Here is an 11,721-nt window from a genome sequence, read left to right as displayed (position 1 = left end):
GTCGACGAAAACGAAGAACTCTCCAGAACATTTCACAAAATATTATAATTTGATGTTTCTTTGTTCTGGTAAGACCGTACCGCTTATAATAGATTTACAAAACCTTTTTTGCAGATAGGGATATTTGTGTTTCCTAACATGGCGCACAGTTATTGATACATTGCTAAACCATGTTTGCTAGCATTAAAGTGTCAAATATTATCGGCTGCCTATGTGTAAATTCGTAGTTGCAGCAATTATGCGTTTATAATTACCCACAATTTGTATTTTTGTAAAACCCTGAATAATTAATAAAAAAGAAATAAATAACGGGGCTTAAAAAAATAACGACACATTGTGCCGAGCAGAAAGCTAATAAATAGCAACATTGGATGATGCTGCATGCTGATCGTTCGTTATCATTATTAACATTTTAAACAGGCTAGCAAAACTAATATACGAGGGCGAGCCTCGATGGAAGGATTGTTAATTAAGGTGCCTATCATGGACTATAACTCCGATTTTGGAGAATCCTTGTAGGGAAATATCATGGTTCCCCATTAGCAAAAGATTCAAAGCCAAGGGGCTTATATACTGTAGAAGGCTTTGAGTTGGTTTTTAGTTCTCAGATCAAGTCAAGTGCTTTCATTGTCATTCCCTCTTTGTCACCCCCTCTTTAATCTTAAATGTTCGTGAGGGCGCGTGTTTATCAGGTACATGTATGTAGTCCTATCACTGTTTTAAGGTCGTTAATTTTTTGATATTTGTTCTTTTTATACGCTCATTCTATTTTCCTTCAGCTACCCAGAACCAAAGATGATTGAAGTGGTTTGCAACGATCGATTGGGCAAGAAAGTCCGGGTCAAGTGCAAGTATCCTTTACATTAAGCGTGAAGACGGGTAGGGCTATTTTGTCACCTGCAACCTTAAGTTGATGACTCTTCCACGATGAGCTTAATGGCCGTATAACAGAGATCTACAGGGGTAAAAACAAGCGCCTGCTTGTTTTTACCCCGACACTCCACAGCAGTTTACTGTCAGATTTGGTCTCTTTAAGCAATTAAAACGCTCGTTGTTACTTAAGATCCAGTCCGTGTTGGCAGATGAGATTGCATTCAATGTTATTTCCTTGACCCTCATGCGTTAGCCCTCAGGACAGCATTGGGGATCTGAAGAAGCTTATTTCTGCACAGACAGGAACACGACATGACAAGATTGTTTTAAAGAAATGGTAAGAAGCTCATCTGGAGTGCTAGACATCTGTGTAGATCAGGAGTCTCAGCTAGTGCTTTCCTTTTGTTTTCGCAGGTATACAATCTTCAAGGACCACGTTACTCTGGAAGACTGTATCCTTTTCAACAGCTTAAAAAAAAAAATCGATATATTTATTTACCCTTTACCGATTTGGTTTACTTAACCATGATCCTGCAGATGAAATCCATGATGGGATGAACCTGGAGTTGTACTACCAGTAGATTAGAACAAATCAGCTCTACTCGGATAAACCTTTTTATGTCGACTCAACCAGAGGAGCCATCAGCTCTAGAGGATGAAAAGCAGCCGACATGACCTTTCTCAATTATTTTACCTACCGATAATATGTAAAGATGTTTTGTTCTACAATGTTTGTGTTGATATTTTGGAATTAAAACTGATGTTTACCTCCCTACCATGCTAATTGTTTCCTTCTTTTGGCATGTGATGAGTTGGACTGTTGTTAATTCATGTCGTCAATGAAAACCTCACTCGCCTCTTTCCCAGCAGTTAATCCACACAGCAACGCCCCAAAGTGAGGGCAAAGCCCCAAGATTAGCATTTGTGCTTAAATATTAGCATATGCCACGAACCAAGATGGATGTACATAATAGTACTTGTCACAAGAAGGTTTTATTCACATATTTGGTGTAACAGCACCTCTTGCACACACACGGTCATGTAGATGGGTTATAGTAGTATAAACCAACTTTCACAGTCATACATTATGTAGTATCCACACATACTAGGTTGCCACATCAGCAGTATTCGGAGAAGTCCTCGTCCACATAGTTGGCTGGAAATAATCCCACCTGCCAACAAGAGCAGCACAGTTAAAAGGTGCCCGTGGACCAATTTCTCTCTTTCACGTATGGATGTGAGTCAAAGCACGTACCCGGCCGTACACTTCGCCCTTCCACCATCCGCTGTGGCCTTTCTTGGAGATGATCTTGATGGTGTCTCCTTCCTGCAGCGACAGCTCTGAGCGGTCCCTGGCTGAGTAGTCGTACCGCGCTCTGGCTACACTGAGGCCCTTCACGCTGCCTCCTGTCAGGCCATACCAGACCAATAACAGCAATATTGGGAAAAGACATGGACAACATATCTGAGTTTAGTATTGTAAGCTTTTCTTCTCCCTCTATTTTCTGTGATTCGTCCCTATTCCCGAAGCGGTGTGTGACGTTGACAGAGTGGTACTGTACTTGGAGTGGTGTTGGGCGTAGTGCTGGTAGAGTTGGTAGAGTTGCTTTTCTCTGATTGCTTGAAAGGTGTGCACAGCGCGGTGTCCACCTCCTTGAAGTACTCCTTTAAAGAGTTCTGCTGGTAAAACCGAATCAACTCCTGTGAGGGACAGTAAATTCTCTGGTCAGAATAATCACTGTAAACACATATGAGTGATTTTTCTCAGGAGGATGAGAGACTTACCAATAATCCCCTGAAGGCTTTCTTGTCATTGATGCGGAACAGACCATCATTGGTTGTGATCTTTATGTGTCTAATGTCCATGTTGAATCTTTAAGAACAGGAACCAGGTGATTATGGTTTAAGGTGGGCCATTCATGCACTTTCACATTACAATAAACCTACAAAGAGGAGTTCTGGCTTTCCCATGAAAGAATCAATACACATCCCCTTTGTTAAGGATACCACACTTTCCTGCTTTTAGAAGGAAGTGATACCTGAGCTTAGCAAGAATCCAAACAATTGACTGACAAAGTAGATCCGGTCATAGATTGGACATGGCTGCATTTAAAATAGACCAAGTTTTAAACTGCATTTGAAAATGAAATGGAAACTGACCTTTCCTACAGTTCAGCTGTGTGAGCACTTACTTGATGCTAATTGCAAACTCTCCTCCATCTTTCTGCCGCACGAGGAAGGTCCCATCAGAACGAGGCGTTAGGAGGTTTTTGGCAGCGGCTCTGTCCAAGTTCCCTGCAAACCTTCCAAGACAACAACAACATAGATAATTGGTGGAGTCATTTAGGTTACTGTCGTTATTTTTAATGTCATGTGTTATTTCACCACAAGGGGCGCTACAATGCACCATCAAATCTGCTGAAATCACTTCTATTTAATTCATTATTACTCATTCTTTAATGTTGTATTCTATTGGCAACAATGCAATGCAAACCACATAATAAATTAAAACAGTTGGGACCAAATGAGGAGAAACATACTCACCAGGGAAAGTCAGACAGGTCTGGGGTCGGCCTCTGACAAAGAAGGAGATCATACTTTAGACATTTGTTCTGAGAAAAAATGGTGAAGGCTGTACATAGGGCTGCAAACAGCGGCTAACAAAGACTTCTGCTGATTGCATCATACTCACAGGGACATAGGGCTGAACCCTTTGACAGGGGAACCATCCGATGTGTCCAACACCCAGGTTCCTTCCCTGAACCACAGGCAAAAACGCACATTTGAATAATATAAACAAACACAAAATGAAACTGGATTTTGACTGACTTAGATTACTTTGTACGCAAAGTACATTTTAAAAGGTCTAATTCTTTTCCTCTAAATAGAGGAAGTGTATTGTTGCGAGAGGAAATGATCAATGTGCAACATTTGAAAGTCGTAGCTGAACTCTATGAATCTAATTTTACTGAATGACTGTGTGGGATGCCTGAATCCACCATCCCACACTCAAAATACTCAGGTTGAACTTACACAACAACAAAACGTGTGAGTGGGATTCAATAACTTACAACAGCCTGCAAACACAGGACCAAAAGGTGCTGGTTGGCTAAATGGAGTTTAACTATTTCAGTGACGAGTGAAAGCCAATTATTGTTGAATTACTGACAGGCTGTAGGTTTGAACATTACCTCCCACCATGACAAGTCCGCATCCGCCCGCGTCAACTCTACGATGTCACCCTTGGAGAGGTGAAGCGGCTGCCCAAAGCCCACTGGAGGGGGAGGCAGCCCATAATAATCCTGACACACCTCCATTTTGGGAAATCCTAACATGGAGCGTAAAGGAGGAGAAAAGATGTTAATCTTGAGGTTAATCTTGAGGTGCTTTTTAACAGGTATTTCTTACCAGGGTTGACATATCCTGAGGACCTCTGTGTAGCAAAGAGCATCAGAATGTTAACAGTTGAATGTTAACAAACATATTCAGATCAAATGAACTCTAGTGAGTTTTTACCTTCTTTATCGTACCAATGGATTCTGTAAAATAAAGGCAAGTTTTGTAAGAATGAGCAGTTTTGGTGAATCCGTAAACACCGATGCGTGAACACTGACCCGAGTTTCTTCCACAGACATCGACTCGGCCTAAACACTCTTTATGGGCTGCCATTTTACAGCGCGTGCAGCGATAGCCCTGGAAAAAAATCCCCCTGGAAACAGATGGAGAGATTCAGCCTCAGACTCAAAGAGAAGGCGGAGAGAGGTCTGGAGAGAAGGAGCACCTTAACAGCATGGAACAGGCCTTGCAGGAGGCCGTTCCCTCAAAGCAGTGCATCTGGAAGTCGTGCCTGTTCGCCGTGGAGTTCTCTGGACACAAGTTTGATCTGCAACAGCAAAGGAACAGTTTACATGAGGTTAGAGAGGCTTGGACGCCGGAAAGAATGCAGCTCATCACTTTAAATACGAGGCGTGATTACTCACAGAGCCATCTCAAACTGCTCCAGCCATTTTTTTTTTAATTCTCGGGTTTTGAAGTATAAATCATACCCAGTGCCCCCATAAACGTCCAGCAGTAGGAACACATGGGACCACTGTTCAGGCAAAAATACACACATGGTTAGCTTCATCGCTGTCTAAAAGGTGGAGCAGATGGACTTCAGAGCAGTGAAAAACCTTCTTATTGTCCTTCTCTCCTGAAGGTTCGTCTCGTATCTGGTAGGACTGCAGTTCGATGATCTCCTTCAGCTCAAAGGTCTCCCCGCTCTTCTTCTTACACACAAACATGGCTTTATCAAAGAGAAACGCAAACCTGAAGAACAGCCACACATATGCAACGCCAGTAAGACACACGGTGCTCACACTTGGAAAAAACAAACAGAGGCGTTAAAAACACGCACCTGTCGTGTTTAGACTTTTTCTCTGGCGTGCAAATTTTAAGCTCTCCGTCAATCTTTGGCCGACCATAGAGAGCGAGAGAATGGGTCTAAGGCACAGCGGAGGTAAGATGAGCAGAGGAGAAAAGAAAACACACATGAAAACGGTGCGAAGTGAAACACAAGACCCTCACCATATTTTCTATGGATAACTGAAAGGTGGTGATCTGTCTGATGATCTCATTATCCCGTTTCACCTCGTTGACACACTGCGCCAAGTCCTGGAAACACACGATAGATGAATTGATATATCATAAGAATAACCTGTTCATAAAAACACATACACACTTACTCTCATGGCATCAAGAGCTAAGCGAAGGTTCTCCTTGTCTTTAGCATCAGTGGTGTGCTTGACAAGCTCCTGGAGAAACAAATTATAGAATAAAACACGAATACACGAGTCCAACGCACTGTTAACAAAATTCGACAGTTGTATCAACGTACTTGTAACAGCAGGTGGTATTTCAGGACCCTCTGCATGGGGACCATGAGCAAATCTCTCAGAGAAAAGCGCCCACTGTTTGCTCTGTTTGAGCACTCCTGTCACAGAGGAAGCGGTTAACAATTTATGTGACTACGGTGCTGGACAGAGCTCAGTGTTTCTTCACATGTTAATAAAAGTTTAATAATAGCCGTGAATATGCTTAAGCACACGTTGGGAGGTTAGGTGTGAAGAAACCATGGTTATAATGTGTTATTTTAACGAGAGCGCCTGTTTCACTCAGCCTTACTTCCAGTTTCATTCTGATGTCCTCCCTCTGACTGGAAAGCTTGTCGAGGTGTTTGGTTGCCATTTCCACCTGACTGCAGTAACTCCCGTAGAGCAACAGTCTGTGATAGGGTTTGACACAGAAAAGCAAAGAAAAACACTTTCAGAGAATAAAACACACACTACCATGAAAAAACAAACAAAAAAAAGTTTTAATCTTATCTCAAAAAAGCAAAGTTCTATCATTTCTGATGGAATTGAGCTTAGAGGAGCTAAATGATATAATTACGTAAATAAAAATATTCCTGTCTTGGTACCTCTCTTTATAGTCAAGAAACACCTGGTAAAGGTTCCTGGCTCCATAATTTAGGATGGAGGCCCGAACTTCCCCCAATAAACTACGGTGGATCTTGGCCAAATCCTAAAACAAAAAATACACACGTTGACACAAACACATACACGAACATTGTACACAACTGCAGACGTGAGAACATAAGATTATCTCCCGTACCTCTATGTTGCTAAAGATGCTCTCAATGTCTTGAGGTTGGAGAAATCGTTCAAGAGGTTTCCTAAAGTGCTGCAAAAGTGCGGAGGCAGATTTGAACGTGTGCTTTGTTAGAAGTATGTCCTTTAAGTGCTCCCCCCATGTGCACACCTGCATTACAGATTCCAGTGTCTCCGAGTATTTTTCCTCTGTCTGTCGGATCTCCTGCAGGCAGCACTCGCGTTTGTCCACGCCACATTTTTGCTGCTGCAACAGGTTTTTGGTTGCACGTTCATAAAGTCCAGTGATGCCACGACCGAAGGTAAAATCTGGTTAAAGGTCAGGTGGACTCCACTCACTCTTTCAGGAGGTTCCTCGATCTTCATCAAGTCTTCATAGATCTCGTCTCCTTTGTCTTCTTCATCCTCCACAAAGTCATATAAGTCATCATCTTCATCTAATGTCTCACTGATAAACACACAATACGAAAATGCACGTTAATTCCTTGTCTTAACATGGAAAAATCATAACACTGCAGCTGTTGCTTACTCTATGTAATCAGACAGGCCGCTGTAGATCTCTTCATCAAGATTGGAGCCTTCTATAGGAAAAGATCTGCAGGAAATTGTGTTAAATTCTAACTTTAGCAAACACAACATTTCATAAATTATCCAATTCTAACCAAGAATCTTTAGTTTAGATTGGCAAAACTCATAAATCAATCTGTGGTTTGTAACCTGACCCTCGTTTATAAAGTTTAATAACAACATGATGCTGCTAAATCCAGTGATGAGGGTATAGAAGAAGGTTTAACAGATTATAACTATGCTTCAGTTATGTAACAAAGGAAGGAAATCACTTACTGAAGTCCTCTTTGTGTCGCAACATGTGAATGAGAAAGGATGGACAAGGTGTCTATGACCTGCCACACGCACGCACACACACACACACACACACACACACACACACACACACACACACACACACACACACACACACACACACACACACACTTAGTATATGGCGTGTAAGGAGACACGAAAGAGAAACCGTTTTACACTTCACACTGACTGATAACATCTGCGAACTTCTTTTGTTCTTATCGGAAGCAGAGCTGTTTTACTGGGAACTGCAACTTTTTTTCATTTTTGCAATTTAGGTTTCATCTTGGAGTTCTACTCAACAAAATGATTTCCTCGTAATGAAAAAAATTCAAATTTTTGTGCTGAGATGCTTCTTGTTTAGAGCTCTGCTTGTGAGAAAGACATTGCATATATTTGGAGACCACAAAATTTACCAATCAGCATATTTAAATGAAGGATACTAAACTTTCATGGCTACAATTCGACTACACAGCTAATGAGCAGAGCATTAGCATGCACCATCGTTAACAACCACTCATCCTTCTCAGGACATAAATATAGGTCAGAAAAGACAGATAGTTGTGCTGATTTATGAGATCTGATGTGGTCAAAGGAATATTTTCCTAATTTTGGAAGTAGCCATTTTTTTTCATTTGTCTAATGCAGGGGTGTCCAAACTTTTTTCACCGAGGGCCAAATACATAAAAATATAGGAGGGGCTGGGCCACTTACAAGAAAGAAGCTAAGACTAAGAAGTCCAATACACTCAAGCAAAAGTTGAAGTACGGGCCATATTCTATTCTATTTATAAAATGTCTTGCGGGCCAATTAAAAATGGACGAAGGGCCACAGTTGGCCCGCGGGCCGTAGTTTGGACACCCCTGGTCTAATGGAAGTCAAACTGAAACACTGTAGCAGCACAATGTGTCCAGGCTTGTAGCATCTTTAGCAGAAAAAACATCATTCATGTCAATCCTAAACATGTTATATGATCAATTATTGATCATAAGAGATTATTGCATTAGCATCAGGTGTACCTCCCTTCTGTAATTTGTGCTGCACCAATTAGCAGAGACAATTAAACAGAAGTAAATGGAGGCAACAGTAACAGTTAGTGCATCTTGCAAATAGCATTCAACAAGATGCACTAACTGTTACACACCTTAGCTCAAAGAAGCTTTCCCAAACACACAATGACATGATAAAGGCAAATAGAATTAACTCAGTTCCCCATTTGTCTTTTACATGTAAATCAAACAAGTCTGCATGAGAATATGCTGTATTGGGACAGACAAGAGAGCAAAAGCAGACAGCAAACTACTGAATTTGCTGGTTTCACTCGTTTGATTAAATAAAAATACCAAACTACTTCCTGTTAGGGTTATGTGGGTGTCTGTAAGCTACAGCCAGGAGCCAGGACTCTCCCTTCACACAAGACCTTTACCATGAATGTGTTAGTGTGTCAAAGGAGTTCTAATTATAAATCACAAGTAGACAGAAAGATGTCGCTTTGTACCTTTCCAAAGTCCCGAACGTCAAACAGGTCGAAGGCCTCAAACAGGTCACTCTTTTTGAGATAAAATTTTGCCAGGCAGACTCCCAGAAATGTCCGGATATTCTTCAGGCACAGAAACTAAGAACAAGAAAAGAAAAAAAGGTTGCACTGCTTAATCTACTGAGGGCTTGTTTGCTTAAACGGAGTTACTGGTTGAATTTCAGATCACATTGAAGGAGAGTCATAGAAAGCCCACATTGCGAGTCTCTCTAAGGCCTTGGTATTGTGGGCAAGCTGCACAGCTGCAGCAACACGAGCTGCTATCGGTTCACACAGCTACCAGATGCATTGGCTGCAAAGCCGACCACAGACAGCACCGAGTAAAATACGAAGGTGGTCAGAATTGCTGTTTTCTTTACTTCCTGAACCTGCTGGTGTCACTCGCTATCGTCTCTCTGTATGTTCAGCATTTGGAAATGAGGAAGCGTAATTTCAAAAAAAGGGGAAATGCTGTTCTAACCGATACTGCACAGAACATTGCTCAGAGATACACTCTTTCAGCAAGAGCTGGCCTAAACTGTGTGTGTGTGCATTTATGTGTGTACGTCAGAGGGGTCTCCTGTTCATCATCGGATGTTTCTCAACCACTCTTGGCCTTAAGGGATATCCCAGGGTTTCACACTTTCCTGAGGTGATTCACCAAAGCTTAGTTCTGACCGCTTATTGAAGGACTTTTGTTCAGAAAAATCACGTGACATTCACGTGCCATCTCATTCCTGTTGCCTTTATTCTTTCCAGCCTTGATAGATTGGGTGCTTATTTCTGGATTAGGATAAATAAAATCTGACAAAAGGATTTACAAAAAATATGGTTTCCGTGTAAATACAACACCCGTTTTGGAATCAGTGAACTGAAAAAATGCCAAAAAAGTGCATTTATATTCCTGTGGTGACACCAACATGTTTACACAGATAAATTTGTCCACATAGAAGCTAATATATGTAAAAATCAAGCTGAGCGGGGACAAATGTCTTTAGTCAAACAACTTTTCAGTCTTGTCACATTGTTGAGTCACAAAGAAAAGCATCCTGCCTTTTGAAACAAATTTAAACTGAAATAAAGATTATCCTTTAATTACATATCTTTTTTTTTTACATAGATGTTTAAATAATTCTCCAAACAAGCAAATAGCTACAGAAAAAATGAACTTTTAGGTTCTAGTGGAATCACTTTCTTCATTTTGAATTTTGTATCGCTCTACACATTTGCCTCTGATAAAAATCGGATTATTTTCCTATCAGGACATTATCAATGCCTCCTGATCACTATGGAAACAAATTGGAAACTGTTTCTCCATGCGCATGTGTGTTACCTGGGACATCTGCGGGCGCAGGTTGATCTCCCTCAGGTTGACGGCCTGTGGTAGTAGGTTGTTGAGCAACTGGCAGAGCAGCACGCCATCTCTGAGAGCCTGAGCCAGATCACAAACCTGACACCACACACACAAAGTTAGACGGAGGAGCCCAGAATGGAAGGCTGTATGTCCGCAGGTGTGTGGCCGTCTCACCTGTGCATTTTCCCATGTTACCCGGTGGTTATCAGGAAGGACTCGACACTCGATCAACCACGCCGCACACTGCCGCCACAACTCCATCTTTGTTTTCTAAACAGTATACAGAGATGGATGCTCACTCAGTGAGTCTATACAGATCATAACAAAAAATGGGTAAATGTGATTAAATCTATTTTCATCAGAAGCAAGAAAAGAACATTTTAGCATTCCTCGTAGTTTTTACAAATGGAGGTCTGAATTACTGCTATTAGGGGGTGAAATTTACACATCCCTTTTCTCGCAAGTTCAGCGTCTCATGTCTAAAGTTATTTAGTGCTGAAGCTCACAAATTGTACTAACTCATAACCTGAATCGGGGAAAAATAAAGCTAAGAGACCAAAGAGTACAAAGCCCAGAGTAAACAGTGAGCAACTTCATTGTTTGTTCACATAAAAACATGAAAGAGGCCTTTTTTAAAATGGAGAATGTAACAAAAATTGGTTTCAACTGTACTGATACCAATATAAAACAAATACTGATGTCAGTTCTTACCTTCGGCGTCACCGGGCAGTTCTTCGTTCTCCTTCCTTACCTCTGTGTCTTCCGTTCATTGTTTCATCATCAGACTTTGGTGCTCTCGTTCTTTCCGTGGTGGGTGTTCTGCAGAGCTGCACCGCGTCGAAGCCTTTTAACTTCATCCCGCAACTTCCTTTTTCCTCTGGCACACCCTCTTACAGTTGCATTCACACTCACACATTTCCATATAATCTTTTACTTGTTACCATGAATAATGTACACTTAACTTATTAACGCCATTTTGTTTGGATTTACCTGTGAGGCATCATCAGACTTCTTAAAATGACCTGAATTGTGTTCACTTTGATGTCTCTGGCATTAGAAAGTTAAATAAATGTGTTGAAAAGGTCGACCAATGTTAAATTACCACCAAAACAAAGCATTTAATGTGGACAAATACCCTTATTTACAAGGGTCCCCCCCTACAAATCAAGTTTAAACTGGTACGACTGTCATGCCTTAGTCGAACGCTAGGCGTCAGTATTTACACATAATTTATACTGCAAGACTGGACCTAAACACAGACACTGGTTGCATGCCGATCTGAAATTGACATGCTGATACCTTTCATAATTTCATGACCTTTTTCTTCTTTGCTTTCCTTTTTTAACCTCAAGACATGTCTCAGCCTGAGCTCTCCGCCTCCTGAGAAATGGGGCTTATTTCTGCACTGTGATTTGTCGTTGTTCTTGGGGTAATGTGCGATCTGATTGGCTTGTGGAGTGAGCCCGATG

General features: G+C 41.4%; 1 protein-coding gene across 2 annotated transcripts; it reads right to left on the bottom strand.

The window, feature by feature from the left end:
- Nucleotides 1–1,501: 1,501 nt before the first annotated feature.
- On the bottom strand, nucleotides 1,502–11,685 carry LOC101071152 (proto-oncogene vav). Of its 2 annotated transcripts, XM_029850543.1 has the most exons (30): nucleotides 11,552–11,685; nucleotides 10,964–11,299; nucleotides 10,427–10,522; nucleotides 10,232–10,348; nucleotides 8,881–8,997; nucleotides 7,365–7,423; nucleotides 7,051–7,116; nucleotides 6,861–6,969; nucleotides 6,673–6,768; nucleotides 6,526–6,594; nucleotides 6,332–6,435; nucleotides 6,037–6,136; nucleotides 5,750–5,845; nucleotides 5,598–5,666; nucleotides 5,440–5,526; nucleotides 5,270–5,355; nucleotides 5,046–5,181; nucleotides 4,854–4,963; nucleotides 4,655–4,756; nucleotides 4,488–4,582; nucleotides 4,390–4,412; nucleotides 4,282–4,306; nucleotides 4,065–4,201; nucleotides 3,566–3,631; nucleotides 3,418–3,449; nucleotides 3,066–3,176; nucleotides 2,659–2,746; nucleotides 2,436–2,574; nucleotides 2,129–2,280; nucleotides 1,502–2,045 (listed from the first exon to the last, which is right to left on the bottom strand). In XM_029850543.1, the coding sequence occupies exons 3-30, from the start codon at nucleotides 10,511–10,513 to the stop codon at nucleotides 1,992–1,994; spliced, it is 2,532 nt and encodes an 843-aa protein (XP_029706403.1). In that variant the 5' UTR covers nucleotides 10,514–10,522; nucleotides 10,964–11,299; nucleotides 11,552–11,685; the 3' UTR covers nucleotides 1,502–1,991. The 2 variants fall into 2 exon arrangements, with proteins under 2 accessions (XP_029706403.1, XP_011611119.2); XM_011612817.2 differs by having other exon boundaries at nucleotides 6,673–6,765; nucleotides 10,964–11,685.
- Nucleotides 11,686–11,721: the final 36 nt, after the last annotated feature.

Source organism: Takifugu rubripes, chromosome 17 (assembly GCF_901000725.2).
Source record: "Takifugu rubripes chromosome 17, fTakRub1.2, whole genome shotgun sequence".
Lineage (NCBI taxonomy): Eukaryota > Metazoa > Chordata > Actinopteri > Tetraodontiformes > Tetraodontidae > Takifugu > Takifugu rubripes.
The sequence above is the reverse complement of the archived record's forward strand: the minus strand, read 5'-3'. Positions and strand labels throughout refer to the sequence as shown.

Bases quoted from the DNA above. Each gene is read 5' to 3' on its own strand.
- LOC101071152 (XM_029850543.1), bottom strand. From the start codon at position 10,513: ATGGAGTTGTGGCGGCAGTGTGCGGCGTGGTTGATCGAGTGTCGAGTC. The intron at 6,769-6,860 runs GTGAGTGGAGTC...AACCTGTTGCAG, and splicing joins TCGAGGAACCTCCTGAAAGA to CAGCAAAAATGTGGCGTGGA. The intron at 2,747-3,065 runs GTAAGTGCTCAC...CTGTTCTTAAAG, and splicing joins GAGTTTGCAATTAGCATCAA to ATTCAACATGGACATTAGAC.